This window comes from Carlito syrichta, unplaced genomic scaffold (assembly GCF_000164805.1).
Source record: "Carlito syrichta isolate Samal-C Ts95f unplaced genomic scaffold, Tarsius_syrichta-2.0.1 Scaffold304334, whole genome shotgun sequence".
NCBI lineage: Eukaryota > Metazoa > Chordata > Mammalia > Primates > Tarsiidae > Carlito > Carlito syrichta.
In genome coordinates this window covers 519,722-547,498 of record NW_007248430.1, presented here as the reverse complement: position 1 = coordinate 547,498, position 27,777 = coordinate 519,722, and the positions used below count along the sequence as shown (strand labels likewise).

The window sequence follows — 27,777 nt, the reverse complement described above, 5'->3', positions numbered from 1 at the left end:
GCTATCTCTGGATTCAGTCTACTTTTTTCCATTCCTGTATCACTGCATGGTCCAAGTATTCATCGGGACTAACATCAAGTGTAATAGTTCATCTAGATTACTGTAGTTCCTCTACACTGATCTTTCTGAATTCATAATTGACTCCTCTTAACCCATTTTACACACTATACAAAAATGACCTCTGTGAATATAATTTGAATCATTTTGGTAGCTTTCTCTTGCTCTTAGGATGATGATCAAATGCCTTAACATACAGTTAAGATTCCAGGAGGTCTGACCCCTGTCTACTTCTCTTCTCTTCACTGTACTATCCTCATTCTGATATTATGGCAAATATTTTAGGTTGTCTAATGTGAATGTTTTATATGCTCTTTCTCAAACCTGGGTTTTGCAAATGTCACCTCTTTTCCTTGGAAATGCTCTCTACTTCACTCTGGTCAACTCATACTTTTACCTTAGTACTCAAATTGACCTACGTTTATCAGTTATGCTGGGGGTGCCAAAAAAAAGTATGCACATTTTAACAGATGTAATCTATGTATTACTTTTAATTTGCCACAATCAGAGGCGTCTGGATGCTGACAGTAACCACTTTGAGCACCTCTTGTAATTGCAGAAGTCAAATGTGACTTGTATTCATCTGCAATTTTAATACAGTTTTTTCCTTTCTTAAAATGTATATGCATATTTTTGGTACCCTCTGTATATCCCTGTAGCACCTTATACTATTCTTTCAATGATAAATGTTAATAATTGATCTTTTCTACTAGTTGATGAACTTCATGAGGGCAGGAATCATGTCTATATTATTCACCAATATAGCCTTGCTATTTCACATGTCAGTTGACTACTGAATGACATCAATTTTGCAACTCATTTATTACTAAATGGAGTAATATTTTTTCATATAAGTAATTTTTGATGATGTATTTAGTGATCTGGAACAAAAATACAGCTTGACATTTTTCATTGACTATATTGTATACTTAAGTTGCTACATTTTTTTGAAAGGTAGAACATAGGATAAACATAAAGTGAAAATTAACAGCCTCATGAGATTTATGTCACATAAATTCAACCATGTTTTTATGATACATAAAAAATTACTCTTTATAGTGGTAGAATTTACTTATATATGATGAAGTAAAATATATGTTTCAATATTAACAATAGAATAACTATTTTTTAGTAAGTCATAAATAAAGAAGATGCTTGAAAACAAGTGTTTTCCATACTGCATGACTATAATTTTAATTATAAAGTATACACGTAAGTTAAAAACTCTGACAAACACTCAAAAGCAAAACCACTTTGACTTTAAAACAAAATAGCAGATAACTAATGTCAGGTTTTTATGCTTGTGGTTTAATAAGCATCTCTAAATGGAAGGTTTGAAATCCGCTAACTTTATTAACCATTGTTAACTTACTTCATTAGTCACATACTTTTTAAATTCCCAGAATTTGATGAGTTGCTGAAATAGTAGGGTTTTAAATAATCATAATAAATTCTCAAATGTGAAACTATATAATGTTGGTATGGATTTTGCATTAGTGATACCATGCATTGAAAAAGTATAGAAACACCAAGGCAGATTTCAAGGGGCTGGAACGGATAGTAAAGTGCATACATCCTGCATTATTTTTTAAATGTATAGTCTAAGATATAAACTAGAGTACATTTTAAAAGTGAATCCTGGAACAATACTACCTTAAGATTTTTGCTATATAAAATAAAATAGAGGCAGACTAACTTTATATGACAAGGGAAAAATCTTTTTACTCTATTAATTTCTTTATGCCAGGTATTAATAAAAATGAGTTAACTTTTTGTTTGATACTAACTTGCCAATTGACAATTGTACAATTTTCCCTATGTGTATATGATGAGTTTTTATTTTGAGTTTATACAGAAAATGGTTTCAGTAGCCCTTGATATGGAGCCTGGATAATTAAAGCAATGACATGCCCAGTCCTATATCCACGGAGGTAGAATGAAGCAGCATGAATTTCAAGCAATGAACTATAGAACAGATACATCCATTACCAGCTATGTGGCTTCCTTAATTCTTTGAGGATCAGTTTTCTTATATAATAGCGAATAATAGTACTAATACTGCTCTTACAGGATACAATCCCGCTAAGTTAATAATTATTAGTTATTTTATTACCATTAATAATTTGCTTATTGAATAAAAAACTGTATGATATTTCTTTGTAATTCTTTAGGAAAGAAAAGACACTGTGTCTGTTCAGAGACTTTGTAAAGTATAATATTCAGAGAAGTTGCAGAGGAAGTTTTAACTTACATATAAACTAGAAGTAGAAGACAGCCTGATGTTAGAGGTTTTCTGATATAAAAAGGTAAATTCAAGGCAGAGTGGGATAGGTCTCTTTCTATATACAAGTGCCTATTTCTGAGCTAACAGAAGTATTGAGTAAATGTCATATACATAGTGTTAAGTCTTGAGTTGTTTAATTTTAATATTTTAATATTTCCAAATTCTTATTTGCCAGTAAACAACTAAGTGATAACGTTTATACACTGAGTGCAGAATAAAGTGAAATCGTTATGTTGTATCACTTCCTTTTGTGTAGACCGGCATAGTTCTTTGTAGGGAAAACTTGATTTGTTTAATCTCCATACGGGTACCTCATAAAATCGGGGTAAGCTACTGGATACATCTATTCAGTCTATTTCTTATTTACAAATTAACTGGAGCTACTGAAGAGCACCTCTGAAATGCATAAACACAGGATTATTGGTGATGCCCCTAATACATTATATCTGAGGGTTAAAAAATTTTTCTTAGCTGGGCTCAGTGGCTCAGCCTGTAATCCCAGCGCTTTGGGAGGCTGAGGTGAGTGGATTGCCTGAGTCCGCGGGTTCGAGACCCGCCTGGGTAGGTGAGACCTCATCTCTACAATAAATCAAAAAAATTAGCCAGGCATGGTAGCGCGCGCCTGTAGTTCCAGCTACTGGAAGGCTGAGGCAGAAGGATCGCCGGAGCCCAGCAGGTCGAGGCTGCGGTGGCCAGGAGCGGCCACTGCACTCCAGTCTGGGCGACTGAGTGAGACTCCAACTCAAAAAAAAAAGAAAAAAATTTCTTTCTGGTAGACAGAAAATACAAAGCGCACGGGGCTGAGAATCAAAAGGCCTGGTCTCAGTTGCAGCTCTGCCACAGATAGAAAAATGTAGTTTAGAAAGGGACTAACATTCCTGGGTTTCAATGAACTCATCTACAAAATGAAACAGTTAGGACTGACCATGTTGTATTTTCGTCACTTACTGTTCCAAACCCTGATGCTATATAAACATTTTGTTTGCAAAGTCAAGCCAGAACAGAGTAGTGATTTGTATAGAATTCTTCTGTGCAATTCCTTAAGCAATATGAGAAGTCATTTTGCTAACCTTACAGCAATTGCTGCTAAAATTGTAGCTACTATCAGCAATAGCTGTCATAGGTACCCTTTATCAAGTACCCCTGCTTACTGCTAATCATGGGTCCTGGTGTGAGGTACTCACCAAAAACTTTATTATTATTGATGCATAAACTATCATTGCAATTTTTCAGATGGAGAAACTGAGATTCAAAATAAAGTGAGGAACTTGGCTCATAATCACATAAATAAAAAGTAAATTTCAGAGATGGAGCTTGAATTCAGGTTTTCTGATACCCAAACTTATGTTTTTCATATTCCTACTATTTGTGAATGATAGGTAGTTCAGCTCCCATTGTGTGATTTGGAGTGTCTCAGCTCTCTGGCAACCTACTCCAGTGTCAAGGCTTTAAGTATCATCTTTACACTGACACCTCCCAAAGCTGTACACCTGCAGCCCAACCCTTTCCTGAAATCCAGATCTGTACAACCACCTAACTCCTCAACTCCTCCACTGATATCTAATAAGTGGCTCAAATATAACATGTTCAAAACAAAGCTCTTGATTTTACTCACAAATTGTTTCACTCAAGTTGTCCCATACTCAGGCAACAGCAGCTCCATCTTTCTTCACCATACTAAACACTTGGAGTCATCCTCAGTACCTCTCCTTCCTTTGTGCCTTACATTCAATTGCTCAGCAAATCCTGTCAGCTCTTCTACAAAGTACATCTAAACTTGATGACATTTTGGCACTCTCAATGTTCCCACAAGAGTCCAAGCCACCATCATCTCTTGCCATCATAATGACAGTTGGTAAACAGTCCACCCCCTTGTTGCCATTCTTGTCTGGCATGTAATCTATTCTCCATGAAGCAGTCAAAATGATCTTCTAAAAATGTGAGTCGAGTCATGATACTCTTCTCCTGAAAACCCTCCTGTTGTCTCTCCTTATCTCTCATTCAGAGTAAATTCATTGTCCTTATGACAACTCAGCTCACCTCACCTACAACTTCAGCCCCTGACCTCCACTTGGCACTGACCCATCTCCTCCAGCTCCCTGCTGTTTCCATTTTGTCCAATCACTCAAGTCTCCTTGCTGATTCTTGAACATACCAGTTGCACTTCCACCTTGAAACTTTACTTTCATACTTGCTGTATTTCCAGATTGAATTTTCCCCTGGATTTCCATGTCTCACTTCCTCACTTCCTTTGAATCTCTTCTCAAATGGTACCTTCTCAGAGGACTTCCTTGGCCATACAATCTAAAACAATATCCAGTTACTCTTCCCTTTCACAGTGATTTATTTTTTTTAGTAGATTTAATCACCACTTTCTATATAATTTGTTTGCTTATTGTCTTTCTACACACACACACACACACACACACACACACACACGAATGTAACAACACGAGAGCAGGAACTTTGTTTTTTTTTCATTGTTGTATCCCAATACTTAAAAGAATATCTACCACGTGATAGATACTCAATAAGTATTTGCTAATAAATGAATGAGTACCAAATGCAAAATAAAGAAAAATGTGCATATTTTAAGTTAAAATAATAGAAACTGACATGAAACATTTAAAACTCTGGTAGAGAATTTTAGAAGCATGGATTATTTTTAAGTTGTATGTAGAAAATAAACAATGTTTTAGAATAAGCATCAAGTAAGATAATAGGCACAGCAAAAAAACATTTCTGTTTTCAAAATACTGTCTGTAAAATTATCACAAGTTTAGTATAACTCATTCTGCCAAAAAAAATTGATATGTGACAGCTCCTAATAAAGTTAACAGATCTTTAAGAAACAAATGAGGCTTTTTGTTGGAAACAGAGGTATTAGTCCAGCTTTAAAATACAAATTTCTCTATTGTGAATGAACTTTTGCTGTTTATTAAGCTAATGATAATAAATACAAAATGATCCCCAAATTATGCCAAACTCACCACGACCATCTCCAAGCATTTTTAACTTGCAATAAAGGACAGTGCACTTGAAGTCAGAAAATCAGGAATGGAGTCTAAGGTTTCATTGTAAAGAATAAAGGACAAAGTCATCGTGAAAATCAATTACTAACTACAGAGTTATATTCCTCTATGTCTACTAGAATCTGTGATCAGTTGTGCTATTATCACCAAAGACTAAAGAATTATCTAATTTAAACTGCTAGTTAACCTGCCTTTTCTTTCATTATATCTCTATTTTAAGATGAGACACCAGAAATAAAGTATTTTGATTCAGGAAACTAGAGATTTTTTAAAAATCTAATTTTCTATATCAGAAGAAATTTGTGACTATAAGCCATCTGTAATCTTCTAGGAGACTCAACAGTACAGCATGGTAATACCTTAAGAGATTTACCTGGTTGGCTCCACATTTCACCTTACATCATTACAGGCCTCCCAGCAACTCTGACCTTTGGAGATTGAGTTCTTTCTTCTGGGAAACAAATACAAGCCCTCAATTTCAAGTTGTATCTGAATGTCTAGATAGCTCCCAGCATAAGCTATGTCCTGAATGTCCAGATTCTCTGATCAGAATTGCTAAAACTGTCCTTACTCTCTACCACTAGGAGTCTCTTTTTTCAGGAGGTCTTAAATTGGGATTCATAATCTACCTGAATTTTTTTTAGTGGGGACAATAGCATTCATGAGATTTTCAAAGAAATAAATGATCTCCCTACAAAAGTTTTAAGACAAAAGTCTGTCTTTTAAAAAATACTGGGTTTTCTTAATTCTATTTAGTCATTCAGATGCAGGACAAAATAGATTTTCTGATTCATTCAACCTCTTTTTTTACTTGTTTTGTAACCAACTTGCCAACTCTGATTTAATAGTCACTTATTTATTCAATACATATTCTTCCAGTCACTTATTTATTCAATACATATTCTACTATGAACAGACCATAGGTCTGAATTTTTCTCATCACTGCATATAAAAAATTATATTTGCATAAGGAACATATAATTATTTTAAAATATAATGAATAAATTATGGAAAGATGTATCCAGGGCACAGATTATCAATACTTGAAACATAATAGATCATAATTTATAATTCAGGAGACCCAAATATAAATTTCAGCTTTATAATTCATTTCTAATGCTAACTCAAAGACATTTTTTCTCCATGTGCAAATAGGTTCACTTACTTGAAAAACAGAGGTAAGAAAACATTAAGGTAATGTCCAAGAAATTATTAAATCCCCTCATAACACATAAAAATAAAATATCTAATAAACAAATGTTGATGTCTTTATAGAACTTGGGCAAAGAGATGCTGTAAAGGTTAAAAGGAGACTTACAGAATGCTATGCCTCTAAAGCCGTCATGTGCCACACTGCCAGGCAAATCTTGGACGTGCTTTATATCCTCACCACCCAAAACTCAGATGAGCACCCTGTACCAGGTTCATTCCATTTCTGAATTCCTTAATTTCTAATACTCTACCTTATCTAATGCAATTATTTTCTGAGCCTTCTAGAGGTGGTGAGCTTTTATACTGCAAGCCTTGAAACCAGGCCCCGCCTGACCATGTCATAGAATTTTAAGCAATGACTCTTCGTAAAAATGGAATTATGTTTTCCTATCTGAGGCTTTGCTTAAATTTCCATTTCCCTTGCCTTACCTCTGGTTCCTGATGCATATCACTCCACATCCAAGACTTCTGTGGTCTTGCTGGAAAAATACCCTGCCCAGCACAGCCTCAGTCTTCTAAACCTTTGCTTCGCTGGCATTGCCAAGGCTGGCTGTCAGTCAGACCATTGTTTCTGGCCTGGAATAAAACCTCCAACTACTCTATTTAACTTCAAGGAGTAAATTGAATTGCTATCTACCACCAAGATGCCATCAACCCCGTTTCTGAAAAGTAGATACTTCAATAAGAAGAATAAAGAATTAAATGAGAATGAGTAGGTATAGACAAAGATTAATCTTTTGGAGAAATATAATTGTAGCAAGACCTATGACTTTAATAAAACAGGAACAAAATGACAAAAAGAAAAACAAAAGAAAATAGAAAATCAGAGAGAATGCTATTGGGTAAAGAATATGGAAAAAATATTTGAAAGACTAGTATGTATACAGACAGTTCTAAATTTTTCTAACTTAAAGCTTTCAAATACTGAAATGAAAAAAAGAAAGTAGTAAAATTCAGACCAAAAAGATACAAAATTATAATTCAGACCATGTATATTTCTTTTCCAAATGTAAAAGCAGTAAAGAAAATCAACTCATTGAGTTTACCCCATTATGTAACATTGGAAAATTTGATGACTTATAAGAGGAGATCCTGGTAATATGGTCAAAGTTCCTGAAAAAGTCTTGGAAGTATCAAGCAATTCAGAAGATAGAAGTGGAGAAAAGAAGAAAGAAGTAATTAATCAAACAGAGGAGAAATACTTAGAAGACAGTGAAAGTTGTGCACTTACCTGGAATCCCCTTTGCAACACGCTAACTGTTGAGTAAAGGAGATAAAAAGAAAGAGCACAAAACATTTGCCAAACACACATATTTTGAAAAACGTACAGCTCAGTAATTTGGTCAAAGAAGAAAATCATATTAAGTGGCTTAATATGACTTCAAATTAACTATTTGAAAAAGGATATGAATGTACCAAAATCTTAATAGCTAATTTTCTAATAGGGTTGAAGGGAGTTAAAATGTACAGGGCAGGGGTGGCACTGAATCGAGAGATTGCTTTCCCTTTATTCAATACTATAAATGTCTGAAAAAGAAAACAACACATAAAACAGAATTTAGAATATGCGTTAAGAATATTTCAAGAAAAAGGTGAGACTATTATTTAGAAATATTGCCCTATAAAATAAGGCAGTAATATGCTAATTACCAACACATGATAGATGATAGATTTTTTTTCTTTCTGAGCACTGTAAACTACTTAAAATTTGATAAGTGACATGAGAATTTAAAGAAGAATGTAAGGAAAATTTGTGGTCAGTGCCATAGGAATTCCTAGCATCTTTATAAGTTTTAATATCAGTGTTTTTAAACTGCATTTATAATTCACATAAAGCACAAAAATGAGGCTTTGAATAATTCTTCAGAGATAATTTTCTCATGAGAACTTCAAGATTTTCCAGGTATGTTCTTTGCTTACACTCTTTTTTGGCACTTTCACAGAATTTCTTCTGTGGAGCGCTATGGAAAGGAGAAAGTTCATGGAATGAAGGAATATACTTAAATCTGCTGCAGATCAAAGTCCTTTACAAAGAGCTAGAGACTGTTGAGAGGATTTTAGATACTATCCCTGTAAAAAAAATATTAAAAGTATAATCCTAGTTTACACTTTTTGCTTCTCAACATCATATGCGAATTGGAGGGAACTTGCACTCTATTTAAGAACGTAATTCATATTCAAATCGACTTTTGCCCTTCCTCAATTCCCCCACTAGAGGATGTCTCTTCAGTTCTCTGCCTGCTCCCAAAACGCAGGTTCAAATGACTACTTCCAAAAGACTTCGAGGATCAGCAGTCCATTAACAGCCAGGCTCACCCAGCATCCTAGTGACACTTAACACGGAGGGAAAGAGGCACAACATTCTTCACCCTTATCGCTGGGACTAGCCCAGAACCAATGAGCAAACAGGGGAAGTAAAGGCAACTTGACCTGGAACTCACTTTCTTATTGATATAGTAGGGGTCCAGGTCCTCCAGAGGCTCTGACACCATCGCTGGAGGAATGTCTCCATAAATAAATGGAAGAGATTTTCCTGCTTCCAAGTCACTATTTGGCTTTGGACCATTTTCATCATCCTCATCCTTGCGCTCTTGTTTGGGTCTCTTAGCTTTCTCTTCTGCAATGCGTTGTTCAATAGCAGCAAGGGATTCCCTGGTAAAGAAGCGGAAGCTGTCAGGTCCTGGCGGTACCAGCACTGACTGTGCCATCTTTTCATCCTGCTTCTTTAATCACTGTTTTGCTCCTTGCATAAGAAAGTGCTACAGAAACAGAGGGGGAGGAAAGCAATGACCATTAGGATAAAAAGTGACTGTGGCAATTACAAGACACAACACTAAGATAAAGCATACAAACTAAGATAAAGCATACAAACCAAGATAGCTATAATATTTTACAAAGGAAGCTGTATCCGGCATTCAGGGAATCTCATACGTGCATTCATTTGCTCTCGTAGAGATCTATCTTTCACATTCAGTAGGTGTCTATGAGGTAATCTAATCTCCCACTCCCAAAATGTTTTCAGTGATTGTGCTACTTGGGGGAAAATATGCAATTCAGAGTTCAGAAATGGAGGATACTGGTTTTGCCTGCTGTTTCATTTGTGTGAATATTTTGGCAGCCATCTTTTTCAGCATTCTTTCTGAAAAAATATCAGAGATCCAAAACAAGAGATGAAATATCACACGAAACTGCAGAACCTGGAATGTGTGAGGAGCTTGTGTTTTTTTCCCACATAATCTTTGGCTCACTTTACCATATTTAGTTTATTCAAAATCTATACACCTGGTAAAGAGCTCTGTAAATCCTAAAATGCCAGGTTATGAAAACATAGGTAGGTCCTGCTTGAAAGCAAGGGAGTAGGAAGAAGCAGGAGACGCCTGGTTGTGTTTGGAATTGCTCGGAAGCTGCACAGGAAGGGACCCAGCTCCTGCCAAAGCAGGCAGGAAGTCATCCACGTCAGAGATCTGTAGCTTGGACCCCCTGGTTTAGCAACCTGCTGCTAGTTAGCGTAATTGCTTCTTAAATTAACAAATTTGCAGCACCTAAGGAAATACTGTAGAGATATTCCCATTTTCTCACATAGTGCCCATTTCACAAAAATCTAGCATAGCAGTCTGACTTCAGGATTTGGACTTGAAAAAAGTAATAAGTTTAAGATAGTTTATCTTTTAATCAGACATATCATTATGTAGGTCTTTGCAATAACATAATAGAGTTTTACTGGTATCAAATGATAACTTACTAGACTCAAGTAGATAACTCAACAGAGCACATCAGTCATTTCACATGTTACCTCTGAACCAGTGGCAGAAGTTTCTATGCTATTTGAAACAATACAACCAAAATCTTGACTCCTGAATACCATCTGTACAAAATCACTTAATCTAATGTGCTCCTTCTTTCGAAATAAATTAATCTATGGAACCCCCACACCACAGGAATGACAGTTGTCATCTAAACATATGAAATTCATTTTATAAGAGTAAAATGTGGTGTGCAGTTCATTTCTGCAGCATATGTCAGCTAAAACAGAGAAAAACCTAAAATAACATCAGCCACTGTACAGTTTTATAGAAAACAATTTTGAAGTAGACCAGGACCTTTCAGCCAGACTGCCCTCCCAGTCCAGTACCTCCCTTGCTTTCAAGCAGGACCTCTCATCCCCAGAGACACTCGTGCCTAGCAACAGGCATAGGCATAAAGATGGTCTTTGCACACCGAGGGAGAAAACTGCCATGCCTGGATGCTCTAACAGAAGAGACATGCTAAAACATGCAGCCAGCAGCTTCGAAATGAAAGTGGTCCCCCTGCAGATTTCCCCCAAGGATTCTACTGTAAAGGTAGAGCAGCATCACAGAGAATAAGCATAATAAGAATATTAAAACATTACCCCTGCAGAGTCTTTTACACTCAGTTTGGGATTGATAAGCTGGCCCCAAGAAGACTGCAGCTAAAATTCCATCATGCTTAAAAAAAAATTTTTTTTTTATAAATTCTCCTTCAAAGACCACACCTAACTTCCTGTAAAAGGATTCTGGTAACTGAAGTAAGAACGGGCACTTCCTGTACGGGGACTACAAAGTGGCATTATGATAACCACCACTAGAGGGCGGGGAAACTGTGAGGAGAAACACCTTCAGCATACACACAGACAACGTGTGAAGCAGCTCAAAGCTCTCAGTGATGGAGCTCTATCTTCCACAAGCCTCTTTGGAACTAAACGTTAACACTTTGCTGATTTTAGGTACTCATTTTGTTAACCCATAATGCTTCTGTTCATGCTTCTTATTTGCTAAGCCAGAAAATTATTCTATCAGTGTAAAGAATTCAAATTAAAAGTTAAAGAAACTACAGTAATGTGCTGCAGAACAATGTTTTCTAGTCAATGACAGAATGCATATATGATGGTGGCCCCGTAAGATTATAATGTATTTTTACTGTATATTTCCTAAGTTTAGATACACAAATACTTACAATGACCTACAATATTCAGAGCAGTCATATGCTGTTCAGGTTTGTACTCTAGGAGCAGAAGACTATTCTATGTAGTCTAGGTGTGCAGTGAGCTTCTAGGTTTGTGTAAGTTCATTCCATGATATTCACGCAACTATAAATTTGCCTAATGACACATTTCTCAGAATGTATCCCTGTCATTAAAGCAATGTATGACTGTAAATAGTGAAGAATTACAAATTAAAAACTCATATTAAACAGCAATTATATTTATAAAAGTTTTACATATATTAGTATTCGACATTAGCTCAGCCCCAGAGACTCTGAAGTCCAGTAAAGTCCTTTGCTATTTCAATAAAGAGATTACCTAAGCCACACAAGTTACCTTTCTTGAAAAAAAAATTGTAAAAACCCAATGAGACACCAATCTTATCTTATCCAATTTAATCATTGAAAAGCAACCAGGAAAAAGGACTGATAATCCAGTAAGATCCTAAATACCAGTATATCAAATAATATCATAATTAAGATTTGAGAATTTACTAAGTGCTAGTTACTGGGCTAAGATGTCAGCATGCATTGTATGATTCCATTCTCCCCACAACCCTATCAGGTAAATGCTTTCATTATCCTTATTTGAAAAATGAAGAAAGAAAGTATACTGAGATTAGGAAAAGTCTCCCAAAATCATACAGACAAGATTCAACTCAAAGTCTAGCACCAAAAATCTGTGATCATTACTCACTCATAAAAAAGAAAACCTGCTCATGTGACTAAAGCCTACAATAAGAATTAAGTTAAAAATCAGGCAGTGGCACCAATTATAATTCGAAACAATTTATCTATTAAGTCAATATATTTTGCATATTTTCTAACCTCACCATTTTAATTAGAAAATATATTTGTTGGAAATTAGCAAAGGAGAAGATACAGCCAGAAATAATATTTTAGTCACTCTAGCAGATAACTTTTGGTTATAAGAGAAAGAAAAATGACTCAAGCTGGTTGAGGGGCAAAAAAGGAAGAAGGGAATTTATTGGCTCGTACTTTATTGTTTAGGCTGTCTGGGGCTAGTTTTAGACTCGCAATGATTCAATTCAAGAGATGTTAACAGCATATAGTTACACTGTATCCCTTGACTCTGACTTCCATGGTGATAGGTTTCCTAAAGATTCTTCCATTATTGTAGTAAAATACTGCAGCAGCTCTAGCCTCCAAACCTTCCAGACCTAAATTCAATGGAAACAAAGACTCAGAAAAACTCATTGCAGCTTATTGGCTCCAAGTGGGTTACACACCTATCCTGAAGTAATCATTATGTCCAGGGTAATGCACACTTAGGCTGGCCACCCTTAAGCCACAAGCCCCATCCTTAGAACAAAGAAGAAACCTGACTTGAAACCTATGCACAGTAAGGGTCATAGTTATGGTAAACACACATTCCTCAAAAGCAGATTGGGGGGTACAATGACTGGAAAAAGGGGAAATTAATGCCAGGCAACAAAAACCAATAAACGTGTGTTCTAGTCACATACTGGTCAGATTTACAGTGCCTAAATATTTAGAAAGTATTATGATCAGCATCAGGACATATACATATAGTATATCTTCCATGTATACCAACTTCCATATAAAACAACCAGGCAAGATATTCAGAAGATTCCTTCCCCAAGGTAAGTTATCCTACCTTGGGGAATCAAGCACACAAATATTGCACCAATCTCTATGGTGAGTTCCAGTCTCACTTATCAAATGAATATTCAGGTCTCATTTTACAGATGTTCTCAACAATAGACCAGCATGTTATTCAAACCATTCTAATTCAAAAAGTAAATTAAATAATAAAAAATTCACAAGTGGATTTACCAAACATTGAATTTGGGGAAGAAGATTAATCATAATAATAACATGTATCTACATTTTGCCAAGCACTATTTTAAGAGCCCTGAAACCATTTAATCTTTATAGCAAACTGATGAAATTGATACTGAGATCATCCCCATTGAAAACATGCAAACAAAGTAAAATGTAGAACAGATGATACTTAGAGGTTGGGAAGGGTAGGATGAAGGGATGGATAGGGAGAGATTTATTAACTACGGGATAAAAAATTACAACTAGATAGGAGAAATAAGTTCTAATATAAGAGAGATATAGGTTTAAATATAAATAGCTTCAAATTGCTGAAAGGAGGATATTGGGGTGGGTTTGTTTGTTTTTTGTTTGTTTGTTTGTTTGTTTTGCCTAATTCCCAGCATAAAGAAAGGATAAATGCTTCTGAGATAATGGGTATGTTAATTATCCTTATCACTATATGTATTGCAACATCCCTATGTACTCCATAAATACGTACAATTGCCATTTGTCATTTAAAAATATAAAATTAAAAATAATAAGAAATAAAGCATGAAGAAACTGAAGCACAAAAAGGGTTAAATAAATTGCAACATGTAAAAGTTCTCACAACTGGAAGGAGTAGGATCAGAATGTAAACTCATGCTGGCTGGCGGCAGATCCTGTTTCTAAAAATTATGCAACACTTAAGTCATTTTTTGGAATCATTCATCATCAGGAGTATACCAAAATAGGTAGCTTCGTTGACTTTATATTAGTGATAGGGTCATCTCTTTCTCTACAGTTGATTCTAACCAGTGAGTATGTCTTAGACTATTTAAAAGATTGAATACAAAATGTTTTACCAAAACACCCAAGCAATCACATGAGTAACACCAGAATATTTTTTCCATCTCATAGAGACTTTGGTGTAGTGTAGAATTGAAAAAAGTTAGTCTCCTGTTTCTAATTTCCCATGATGAGGTTTTCAGAAATCATGCACATTAGTTTGTCTTTCATTTGCTCTGATGCTTGTTAACATCATACTGATATTTTATGAGAGTTCTAAATGATATATACATAACCTAGCGATTCTAAATTTCATTCAGTGTACTACTTTTCAAAAAGAAGATTTTGTGCTACAACTTTCAAGTCTGGCATCGTATTTGGAAGACCCATGAATGACAGGAAAGGCAAACAGTATTATTTGACGTAGTCAGAAAATAATATTAAGAATTGGGTTTGTAGCCGGGCTTGGTGGCTCAGCCTGTAATCCCTCACCTTGGGAGGCTGAGGTGAGTGGATTGCCTGAGCCCACCGGTTCGAGACCCACCTGGGCAGCAAGACCTCATCTCTACAATAAATCAAAAAATCAGCCGGGCGTGGTAGCGCATGCCTGTAATTCCGGCTACTCGGAAGGCTGAGGCGGAAGGATCGCCAGAGCCCAGAGACTCAAACTCAAAAAAAAAAAGAAAGAAATGGGTTTCTAAATTCTGAGGACAACTCTATAATGTTTTCCTTTCAATGAGCTTTCTTTTAGTTTTCTCACTTATAAAAGATGAACTAATATTTTCTAAATTAAAATGGAAAAAAAATGAAGTCATATTTTAGACAAGATGACATCTGCAAAAAAGTAGCTACAGTTATATGAAAGATAGGGCAAGGCAACCAAGGATGTGTAGTAATAAATATTATATGACTACTTTTTCTCTACAAAAAGCCAATTTATAATAATAAATGCCCTAAAGATAAATTTATACTAAGAAAATGATTGACATTAAATTTTATAGATAAAAATAGAATCTTGTAAGTTTATATTATAATTAATGGTTGTGAATAGCTATTCAAAAATAAGAATTTTGTACCCGAGAGTTAGAGTTAAGAAAACTGAGGACTAAGAAGTGTCTTTTCCTGAAAGTGCTCTTTTTTCTTTCTTTTTTTTTTTTTTTTTTTGAGTTGGAGTCTCACTCTGTCGCCCAGACTGGAGTGCAGTAGCCGCTCCCGGCCACCGCAGCCTCGACCTGCTGGGCTCCAGCGACACTTCCGCCTCAGCCTTCCAAGTAGCCGGAATTACAGACATGCGCCACCACGCCCGGCTGATTTTTTGATTTATTGTAGAGATGAGGTCTCGCTGCCCAGGCGGGTCTCGAATCCGCGGGCTCAGGCAATCCACTCACCTCAGCCTCCCAAAGGCGCGGGATTACAGGCTGAGCCACCGAGCCCGGCGAAAGTGCTCTTTTAAACCTGTTTTACAATTGTAATTCTAAGTGTTCTTTAGTACATTAATGTCATAAAAATAAACTAAGGAAAGATTTGCTAAACATCAGTTTTGAAGATTTTTTTTTAATTTTCTAGTTTATTCCATAGGTTTGAGACTATTTTCTCATGAATTTTTTGACTGTTACTTGCAGTTTTTGTATATTCTCACTCTAGCCTGAATCTGCTCATTTCTGTAATTAGCAAATTTCCATAAAAAGGACAGCATTCTGAACAATCAAACATACATGTTTTTCTGCTGTAGATTAGGAACAGGAGCATCATAGACTATGAAAAACTCAAGTTCAGTATGTAAAGATTAGAAAAACAGTCTTTCGTTTCCCCTTAAATACTGGTTTAGTTCCATTAAGAAACAAGCTTACTTTTCCTATTTTATTTTCATATGAGGTGCATTGAGCAACATTTTTTCTCTCTCTTGAAATACAGAATTTAATTTAGAAACTACTCAAAATAGAAAAATCCCTGCTGGGAAACAGCAGGTGACCAGTTGTGGTAGCTCACACCTGGAATTCCAGCACTTTAGGGGACCAAGGCTGGAGGATTGCTTGAGCCCAGAAGTTAAGACCAGCCCTGGTAATACAGTGTGACCTCATCTCTACAAAAATAATTTTAAAAATAGCTGGACATGGTGGCTTGCACCTATAGTTCAGCTACTTGAGAGGTTGGGTGGAAGGATCACTTGAATTCAGGAAGTCAAGGCTGCAATGAGACATGGCTGTGATTGTGCCACAGTACTCCAGTCTGGGTGACAGAGTGAGGCCCCTATTCAAAAAATTTTTTTAGAAAAGAAACACTAGGGGAAAATGGGTTCCAAATAAAATGTAAAATGTACACCTAAAGACAGTAAAATGAGACCCAACCCCCATTAGAATCCCAAAGATGTGGGCAAGTTCCCAAAAGTAGTTGCTTTTTAAAAAACTAGACATACCTTATTTCTATTAAAAAAAAATTTATATATATATACACATACATACACATACACACACAATATATATATATATAAATTCAGGAGATAATTGAAAAATATTTGATCAGAAAAATGTTCAATGAAAATCAAGCTCTTCATCTCAAGTATCTCAGGCTGAAACACACCCTCTATTCATTCAGGCAACAATTTTAGTGGGAATGCCTTGGTCAGTGACAATAGGCTTTACAAAGCAACCTTTAAAACTCTCCTTTTGGGCCAAAGTCTAACCCCTCCAGGAGAGGAGGCAAGCAGCCCTATAAAACCAGTCTGTGACAGTGGGTAATGTCAAACACATGAGATGTCCTGTTATGTTACATTTTATATTTTGAAATGTGGAAGCATATATTAAATATCCTCACACCATTTATTTAGTGCAGTGCTCTCTGTGAAGATTTCACATTAGCTTAAAATTAAATTTAGGTTTTACACTTCTCCACTGAGGTCACCACGTCAGCACGTTACACAGCATGTTTAGTTATCAGTGTTGCAGCCATACAGAAACTCTATGGTCAGCCTCTTTTTTTCCCCCTCAGGAGTATAAACTGGATGTGAACATTGTTCTGCTGCAAGGTTAGAGCTTCTAATTCAAACTTATCGGGAAAAGAGTAAGACTGCAAAATGTACTTCAAAAAGGGATACTTTTTGCTTAAGAAACCAGTGAATTCTCTAAGACTAATAAAAGGGAGTATTTTACAGTTAAACACATGACTTGGAGTGAAGAATTTGGATATTGCTCTACTGATCCAGACTCTTAATAACCTTCTTGTTCCTCTCTGGGTCCCCTTCATCGGGTATAACAAAGCCTTCCTCTGAGTCTTAGAAGATGTCTACAATACGGTTTCCCCCTCATGCTCCCGATGAATCAATTCAATGTGTCTTAGCTTTCCGAAGTGGAAATCTCTCTCTTCTCCAAGTCCTCAGTGGTAAGTTTCAACATTTTGACCTACAGCATCAGCTTGCTGCTTCAGCACTCCCATTGCCCACACCAGGAGTCTTTCACACCGTGCCAGGGCCCGGTTTAGGGGCTGCGGTAGTTCTCTGTGTTGGCGTGGGTCTCTGGAGCTGCGCAGCCAGAGCTGAGAGGTTTCTTCAGTTAATTCAGAGCTGGAGCAACAAGGGAGGGGAACCACTGCAGTTTCTTGACCTTGTCTGGCAACCAGTCTTTTCCATCATCGTTTGCATCCAAAAACTTCTTAAACCTCTAAACAAACTGAAAATTGTCCTGAGACTTCCCTTTTACTAATCTGTCCACAGAAATTACTTGGTCAACACCCATTCACTTAAAACCTGTTGGTAGTATTTTGAAGTTTCCGGATGTATTTGTGTTCTTTCTTAGCTTGGAGTTTTACTTTCTTCAAAGCAACAGAGCCAGGGAACAACATGTTCATAAACTGGCAATAAGCAGCCCTGGAGCACAACTGTTCGATCTATGTCAGCTTCAACAGCGGAGACGCATTGATCCAGACCAGCATGTCAGGAAGACAGGTTATCACTGGCAACTGATTTCTGTTTACACACATTACCACCTTTGTCTCTTGGTGAAACCATGTCCACTGTCCACACCTGGTTCTGGTTCCAGTTCCCTTTGCATCTCATTTAAATTACCCGACCAACATTCTCTTTAAAAGCATAAATATTCCTTGAAATGACTTGTCACATTCTAAGATGCATTTAGTTTTTCTTTAAGAGAAATGTTCACCAATTTTATCATGATGATTTCTGGAAAATATGAATCAATGTGGAGATAATCACTTTACATCTAACTTTTTTGAAAAAAACTAATTTAACTATATAAAATGAGACATAATTGTATCTTTTTTTTTTTTTTTTTTTTGAGTTGGAGTCTCTCTGTCGCCCAGACTGGAGTGCAGTGGCCGCTCCCGGCCACCACAGCCTTGACCTGCTGGGCTCCGGAAATCCTTCCGCCTCAGCCTTCTGAGTAGCCGGAATTACAGGCATGCGCTACCATGCCCGGCTGATTTTTTGATTTATTGTAGAGATGAGATCTCGCCAAGTTGCCCAGGCGGGTCTCGAACCCACCAGCTCAGGCAATCCACTCACCTCGGCCTCCCAAAGTGCGAGATTACAGGCTGAGCCACTGAGCCCGGCTACTTGTATCTTTTTGGAGGCATTTTTACTTTATTGCAGGTAGACTGGTAATACAGTTCTACAACCTTATAACATCTTTGGATGTATTAAATGTATGTTAGTAAGTTTCCGTGAATTATTTCAACCCTCTCTAAATGGCTCATCACCAGGAAGGCCACCTCCAATTTGATTACATATTAGTTTGTTTTTGACAGATGGGTTATGCTGGAATCACTGAATTCCATTTCTGCATTTTAATCAAGTAAGGAAGATTTCCTATGATATAATTCTCTCCATGAGGATGAGGTTCTTCCACTTGATTCATATACCTGAATATTTCTAGCTTAGTTTTTCTCATTTCTTTATGCTTCTTCAAGGACTTCTACCTAAAATTTTCCCAAAGGTTCACATCCTCTTTTAAGAGGAAGAAAAAGCAGCCTCTAAACTCCTCAGAAGGGCATTAGATTTGAATGTCTAGGCATCTTCCCCATGTCAGAATGAGTAGACAGAGCCAGGGTCAGAAGGTCTTTGAAATTAAAAACAACGCTCAAAAAATAGTTACATTCCAAAGTGTCCTAGATAGAAAATGTGTGTGTGTGTGTGTGTGTTAGAGGGAGAGAAAAAAAGAGGACTAGAAAAGAGAGATTGCGAGCATAAGAGACCATGGGTGTGTATGTGTGTGTGTGTGTGTGTGTGTGTGTGTGTGTGTGTGTGTGTGTGTGTGTGTGTGTGTTAGAAGGAGAGAAAAAAAGAGGACTAGAAAAGAGAGATTGCGAGCGTAAGAGACCATGGTGTTTTTTTCTTGTCATGTTAATACAAACTAACTTCTGGCACACTGTTTAGGTTCCTGATTTATTATCTCATTTAATCCTTGCAATATTTGTGAAGGATGCAGTATTGTTGTCACTTTCCAAATGTAAGTGTGATCAAGGTTTAGGATGTTGGGTAACTTGCCACTGCCACACTGAGCCAGAGTTTAAATTCACATGTCTGATTTCAAATCCTAAATTTATTTCATTATTCCATTTTTCCCTCAGAGTGACAAATGTACCATTGCGATACAAGTTGAGATGGGTAATGTGAAATACCTCTGATTTTTTAAGTCACTGGATCCCTAGCAACACCTAAGATATTTGTAGAAACTCACCAGCCTTCAGTTATTAGACGAATTGCGATCCACTATGAATAACTTAGTTTCCCATTATCATTTTGCTATTGCTATTATGGGGCAAGCTTGACCTGAAAGCAGAAATGATCTCTTCAACATCTTTGCATGCACTATAATGAGTATCCTGGTCCCAGACACAAAGGAGGAGCTTACTCATTTATAAGAACTTGTACATTGACTTAACTGATGTCTTTTTGGAATGTGTAGTCCTTGACTCCTGTGTCACTTAATCTTAACCTTTTCTGACCTCTGACCTTGCCTTCTCTGTCCCCCTTTTGGGCTTCTCTTCTTCTTCCTGCTTCCCGATAGGAAGTACCATCCAAACTTTCCTCTGCAACACTGTACACCTCCCTCCACATTCATTCCTTGATGAATTGCCCACTCTAGTGACTCCAGCTTATACCTATTTGATGATGCCCTCAGTATAGATCCCTAGTCCTGAGTGTTCATTTAGGGTCTTGTCACATATTCCCAACAACTTACAGCCAGTCTCTCCTTGGCTGTCAGTTCTTGGAGCCTCAAGTGAATATTTTCAAAACTGAACTTATCTTCTCTAGAAATTGATGTCATTTCTTAAATATTTCTTTCCTTCTATGTTACCAATTCCTTCCATTTTCCTAAATTAGAGGTGTTTTTGTTGGCTTAGTTGTTTCCTGCCTCTTCATTTAATTTATGGTTACTGTCACCAAGACTTGATATTCCTAACTCTAGGAAGCAGCTCTACAATTTGTTTCTGCCTCTGCAACTTCAGTACCACTAATGTATTTCAGGCACAGATACATAACCGGACACATCATTCATTCATTCATTCATTCACTCATTCATTCAACATATAAAGGCCAATTCCTAGGGTAAAAAAATCTTACCGTCATCCTTGATTCCTTTCTTTTTCTCTCATACATCATCTCCATCAGCAAATTATTTTGGTTCTATATTCAAAATAGATCTAAAATCCAACCATGTCTCACCTTCTCTACTACTAGTACACTGGTTCAAGTTGCCATTATTGTTCACTTAGATTATTGCAACTGTCAGGGCCTGCTACATAATATATGAAGCACACAGCAAAATGAAAACATGGGGCCCCAGCCTGGTGTGATGGTGCATGCTTGTTACCCCAGCTTCTCAGAAGGCTGAAGTGAGAAGATTGCCTGAGGTGGGGAACTGGAAACCAGCCTAGACAACATAGTGAGAACCTGTCTATAAAATGGAAAAAAAGGGGTGGGGCAAGGGGAACCCTTGTTCAAGGGTCCCTTGTAGCTGGAAAGAAAGGCTACTAACAGGTGGTAAGACATAACTTTTTTTCTTATTTTTGCAATCTCATTCCCAATCTGATGAGTTTTATTTACCATTTTTAAGAACATATTGGTATCCTTGATTTGGAGTGGAAGATTGTGTCTGCTCCCGTCCCGCGCTGCCAGGTTCTTTTTCCCACCAGCTGCTGGTCTGAAGCCATCTGCTCCCATTTGGGGTCAGAGAAGTCAATCTACCCTTCCCATGAACCTGCCATCCAAAATGTGGGCGGGACAACCACCTATGAAATTGAAACTTCTACACCTGGACACACCTGGATTGGGGTGGGCAAAAGGCTCTCTCCCACTAAGTCCCTCAGCTACCTTGACACTGCCAGCCCAGGGTGCCTGTTCCTCACTGCAACTTGACCTGTGCTTATGCCCAAATCCCCAAAAGGGTTAAGGACAGCAGAATGCAGGCCTCTTCCCACCAACAGCCCAGTATTCTCTTTTGTGGAGGGGGACAGTAACTGCTGGGAAGAGGCAGAAAGGAAAGGCTAACTGGCCTGGGTGGGAGGCAGGGGTGTGATGTTGGACATTTCCCCAGTAGGAAGTGCCACACACCAAGTACCAGAACATGCTCCACAGTCCCATGAATTTATCTTATGCAATTCAAATTCAAACATACATTATTAAAAATACCGAGACAGTGATTGTAGACCATTAGACTCCATGTGTGGGACCCTTCTTAGCATGAAGTCCTGTGTGACGGCCCATGAAACCCACCCAGTAATGATTTATAAGTTGATCTTCCTGCTTGATTTTTGGTCTCCTTCAGGTTATCCTCAAGGTAGCAGCAGATTCTTTTAAAATGCAAGACAACTGAGTCACTCTCCTGCTCAAGACTGTAATGACTCTCCATTGACTAAGGGGAAAATTCGAGTATGTACCATGGCATGTGTTGCCTGCAAGATCTGCCCACCCTTGCCTTACTCCTCCCCTCCCTATCCCCCTCGCTTCCTTCTCTCATTTCTTCTCCTGCCCTGTACTCTCACACAGGGCTATTCCTCCAGACACAGCTCATGGCCTTACACTTGCTCTTCTCTCTGCCCGAAATGTTTTCTTCTCAGACATTTGCAAGGCTCATTCCCTTAGTATGTACCAGTCTTTGCTCACCTGGGACCTTCTCAGTGATGCCTTCCCAACCATGCTACACAAAATTGCAAACCATCCCCTACAAACACACACATCCACACAACCTAACCACATCTCCTTACTTATTTCTTGCTATAGCTTTCACTTCTGCTAATGTACTATGTAATATAATTATGTTGTTTATTGTCTGTCTCTGCCTGTTGGAATGTAAGCTATATGTTTTAGGTCGGGTTCCCCAGGAGCAGATACTGAGATGAGGCTTAATGGGCAAGTGATTAATTAAGAACATACTTCTAGGGTCACCCAGTAAGGGAGTGGGGGAAACCGCATGTCTGGATGGAGAGGAAGTCGAGCAAAGGTGTGATTCTCAACAAAGCCCTATAGAAGGTGGCGTTATTCTGATCTCACAGGACTACTCTGAAGTATAAATTATGTCTTTGAGTTTATCTCCACCTGAGACAAGTGATATTCATTCACTGGCTAAGAATATGGTAGGGCATGTAAACTTCCAGGCACTTCAGACTTTGTGCCAAAGTGGAAACAGTGACTCAAACTAAAGACATTCCTCTAAAGAGAGACAGAGGTACAGATTCTTAGAAGCAGAAATATTCAACTTCTAGGGGAGGGGCACAGAGAAACAATAAAAGGGACGAAATAGGCTGGTTTGTGTGAAGCAACGTGTTCTTTAAACTAATGAGAGCAAGAAATTTTCTTTTTCTCTTTTCTTTTTACTTCTCTACCTCTAGTGTTTTAAGACAATCCCTGGTACAGAGTAGGGATTGAGTGCATGGATAAATGATTGTACTGTGTACCTTCTATGGTCCAGGGTCTATAATAGTCTGGGTACACTGTAAACATAAAGCTAGACCTTCCCACCAAGCCAAGTTCCTATACCTCTTAAAGGCACCATCTCCTGCATTCAGATTCACAGTGCCAGCATCACTCATCTCCCTCCTTCTTGCACTGTTCTTCGTCAGTTTCTGTCACTTATACCTATGAAACTATATATCTATCTTCCCTTCACTTTCCATTGCCAATATCCAGGTTCAGGACCTTCGCGTCAATTAATTGGACTACAATAAGCAAATGATCTCCAATCTTCAGTCTGTTCCTCATCTATCCATTCCATAAACATTTACTACTATAATATTTTTAAACATGGCTCTAGTTGTAAAAATAATCTGTTTAAAAACTTTAACATTTAAGTCCAATTAAAAGCTCAATGTGTTATCCTTTTGTGCTCTGATCTTAGCTTTCCTTTCCATCCTTCATACCTCTTTGACAATCTTCAACCAAAGATGAACTATTTGCTCCTTCTAGTCCATTTGCTTTCTCACTTTGTACCTTTGCTCAAACACTTTCTTCCATTTAAAATAAAATGTAGCCGGGCTCGGTGGCTCAGCCTGTAATCCCACGCCTTTGGGAGACTGAGGTGAGTGGATTGCCTGAACCCGCGGGTTCGAGACCTGCCTGGGCAACTTGGCGAGACCTCATCTCTACAATAAAAATCAAAATGAGCCAGGCGTGGTAGTGCGCGCCTGCAGTTCCAGCTACTTGGAAGGCTGAGGCAGAAGGATCGCTGGAGCCCAGCAGGTCAAGGCTGCAGTGGCCGGGAGCGGCCCTGCACATCCAGTCTGGGCGACAGAGTGAGACTCCAACTCAAAAAAAAAAAATGTATTCCCTGTCTCAACCAATCAATTCAAAATTAATTCACATGCCATTTTCTCTAAAAAGCTTCTCTTCATCTCTGAGCTGGAAGCTATCTTCCCTACTGACATCATGAGACACATCTTAAGTCATGTGGTATACTGAAAAGATCATGGGCTTTGAATCAAGTGATTTGAATTGAAATCTGGTTCTGCCATTTAGTAATTCAGTAATCTTGAGTAAGACAAACTCTCAGAGCCTCAGTTTTCTCATCAGTAAGAAATGAAGACTCATGATAAACCTCATGAGATACATTTATAAGAAAATGCTAAACACCAGAACTGGCACATAACAGATGCTTACCACATGCAGATGTATTTTTATTTTTTTCAGAGACACCTTAGTGGTGTCTGTTATTTCTAGATTTTGTCAAATTTCTTTATGTTAAACCTTATTTCTCCTATTGTCTTATCTTTCTTACCTTATTCTATCTTTCTTTGTGATTTTCTTTTTTTCTGAGATGAAAATGTGTTTAATTTTTTTTATATTTTATTTTAAAGATGTGGGGTACAATTCAGAATTAGGTATTGTGATTTTCACAATGCTCAGCATAGTACTTCACCTGAGATAAAGCACTGATGAATTAATGGCTTCAGTCCTACCTTTATTCAGCAGATTTCTTGTTATTTTCATTTCTTTTCTCTCTTATATCTCAAACTAATCTTCTAAGTTTCTGATTTTTTAAATATTTCACTTATGAAGTAATCCCCCCATATCTGCACTTTTAATTTCTGCAGTTTCGGTTACCTGTGGTCAACCACAGTCCACAAATATTAAATGGAAAATTCTAGAAGTAATCAATCTATAAATTTTAAATTGTGTGCCATTCTGAGTAGTTTGATGAAACCTTGTGCCCTCTCACTCAATCTGTCCTGCTGTGTCCAGAATGCGAATCATCCCTTTGGCCAGTGCATCCACACTGTACACAAGTATGTATATGCCTGTTAGTCACTTAGTAGCCTTCTTGGTTATCACATCAACTGTCGTGGTTTTGCAGTGCTTGTGTTCCAGCAATCATTCTTTTACTTCATAATGGTCCAAAAGCACAAGAGTTGTGATGCTGGCATATTGCCTTAATTGTTCTATTTTTGTCATTGGTTATTGTTGTGAATCTCTTTCTGTGCCTAATTTATAAATTAAATTTAATCATAAGTATGTATGTTCAGCTTGAGTCTCTCTGATCTGAAAATCCAAAATGTGAAATGCTCCAGTGAGCATCAAGTCAATACTCAAAAAGTTTCAGATATGGGGGTATATCAGATTAAGGATACTCGGCCAACCTGTATGGAAAAAACTCAGAGCTTGATGATATCCTGGTGTCACACTACCACTGATGGTTGTGGAATGTATCTCTCACAGGGAAGGGGGGATTACTGTATATAACTGTGTAAGTGGCTGCATATATTTCAGCGCCTCCATAGTTTAAATATCCTTCACCTCTTTTAATACATGGCCTTAACCTAAAGTCAGATTTGTCCTTTACTGTTCTTCCTCTCTAAGATAAACATATATCACACGCATGTCCACTTTAAGTATCATGGAAATCAGTTCCTGCCTCTTGAGCTTATTTCACCAGGCCAGAAAGTTTAATATTCATTTATTTGTCTTTTCCAATCTTATCAATCTTCAGATCCTATAGGTTCAGAAATTTTCTTTAAGGAAATTCTTCTTCATTTTCTAAATTTCCATGATACTTAAAGTGGAAATTTTTGAAGGGCAGTATTAACCTCTTAGCTCTTCTTTCTACATACTTTTTTTTTTGCTTTAATTCACCCCAAAAGCTACTTCTAGATCAATTTTAATGAAAATATCACCTTACATTTGTCATCCTTACCCAGGAATCTTCAACCATTCTCTATTCCCATTCATATGAAGAACAGTTTCCTCTTTCTGTCATTCAAAGATGCTCCATCTTTTCCTTTTCTGTCATTACTCCTACCAATCTCTACCAGTGTCTTATGGTACAGACAAAATAATGTGCCCATGCTGTTCTAAACTTACACCTTAATCTCTGTATTTCCACTTCCACACTGTTACTTATGCTGTTTTCACCACTTGAAATTCACTACATCATCAATTCAACCTAAGAAGACATCAGCAGTTGAAATCTCAAATATAACATTTTCCATAAATACTTTCACATCCTTCCAGCTGGGTATATCGTTTCATCTTTTCAAGCTTAAGAGCACTTGTTTTTCACACATTCGTTTTCTATTCACATAATTGCCTTGAGGTAAGAATATGATGCACTCCTCTTTGTGACTTTTGAAGTACATAAAGCAATGTCTTGCACGAAGTTGATACTCAGTAAAATAACTGAGTAACAGAAGTTTTCAAAGACACATAGCATTGAACAAGCTTTCGTGTTAAAAGGGGCTTGGATGTACAACAGGCTCTACTGATTCTTTTTCTTTTTTTGAGTTGGAGTCTTACTCTGTCGCCCAGACTGGAGTGCAGTGGCCGCTCCCAGCCACTGCAGCCTCGACCTGCTGGACTCCGGTGATCCTTCCGCCTCAGCCTTCCAAGTAGCTGGAACTACAGGCGTGCGCTACCACGCCCGGCTAATTTTTTGATTTACTGTAGAGATGAGGTCTCACCAAGTTGCCCAGGCGGGTCTCGAACCCGTGGGCTCAGGCAATTCACTCACCTCAGCCTCCCAAAGTGCGGGATTACAGGCTGAGCCACCGAGCCCAGCTTCTACTGATTCTTTAGGGCAGATCTAAAACTAATCTGGATGTTACAGGAAGGAAAATTTTAATTCAATATGCTAAAGTAAATTAAAACAGACCAGGTCTGAAGAATTCCTGAGCAGACAAAGCCAGATGGGCCTCACAAGTAACCCTAAATTTGCCTTGATTTGCAAACGTCAACAAAACTTAACTTAAGCTATGTTTTATGCTATATTAAGCAAAAATGAAACTTAATTCTAACCAATCAGAAGCTGCCAACAAACATAGTTATCTAAGTAGAAACTTTCCAACAGGATAGACCAAAGAAGGCAGCTGTGTAGCTGTAACCAATTAAATATTTTCTTTGCTTCATTTCCACATTCACTCCATAAAAGCTTTCCCCTTGAGATCCCTAGAGAAGCCTCCAAACCATTTCTGGTTTGGATCTGTCTGATTCAAACATTACATTTTACTCAATGAACTCTTTAAAATTTTACTGTTCTCAGTTTACTTTTTAACAAGTGTAAGTAATAATGTTCAAATTCTGAGATTTGCACAAAACAAAATGAATATTTTAAAGTATGAAATACTCCTCAGTTACCAACGATATTGAAGCAGATACTATAGTAAGGATGCTTGTCTGGGCAAATAATTAGAATGTATAATTCCAAATATTTCCAACCTCTAGATCCTTTCTATGACTGCCTTAAAAAAATAGAGCCTCAAGTTATATTTTACTAAGTAAGAAAAATGAAGACAGAATTAAATTAATCTTTAATATCATTTACATAAACTCTGGACTGGGGTTAACTCAACATCCAGAAGATGACCACAGAGCATGTCATCTCCCTGATCAGTGACTGCTGTCACTTGGCTGTGAGTCCCCTAAGGGCAAAGAGCTTGTTAGGGCTTGGAGAGGACTTTCCAGTCTCCAGTGCTTAGTGCATCATGTGGGGTCTTTTGCAAGTATGTGGTAGTGAATTAATAATAGAGCCTCATTTGCATTTGTATAACCAGATCAAAAGGTTTCAGAGGAGAAGATAAAGGAATGATTTTAGCAACAAGCTCTCACTCTGCTTTAAAATATAATTCCTGCCGGCTCGGTGGCTCAGCCTGTAATCCCGCACCTTTGGGAGGCTGAGG

At 37.5% G+C, this 27,777-nt stretch overlaps 1 protein-coding gene and 1 pseudogene across 1 annotated transcript in view; both read right to left on the bottom strand.

Moving 5' to 3' along the window:
- Positions 1 to 27,777, bottom strand: part of SCN2A (sodium voltage-gated channel alpha subunit 2) — a 138,318-nt gene that overhangs the window by 82,933 nt on the left and 27,608 nt on the right. The window contains exons 2-4 of the mRNA XM_021713178.1: positions 10,976 to 11,051; positions 9,027 to 9,344; positions 7,994 to 8,112 (exon numbers count right to left, since the gene is read on the bottom strand). Coding sequence (XP_021568853.1) covers positions 7,994 to 8,112; positions 9,027 to 9,293 — 386 coding nt within the window. The 5' untranslated portion in view covers positions 9,294 to 9,344; positions 10,976 to 11,051. The remainder of the gene's footprint in view (positions 1 to 7,993; positions 8,113 to 9,026; positions 9,345 to 10,975; positions 11,052 to 27,777) is intronic.
- Positions 17,351 to 18,163, bottom strand: LOC103262072 (annotated as a pseudogene).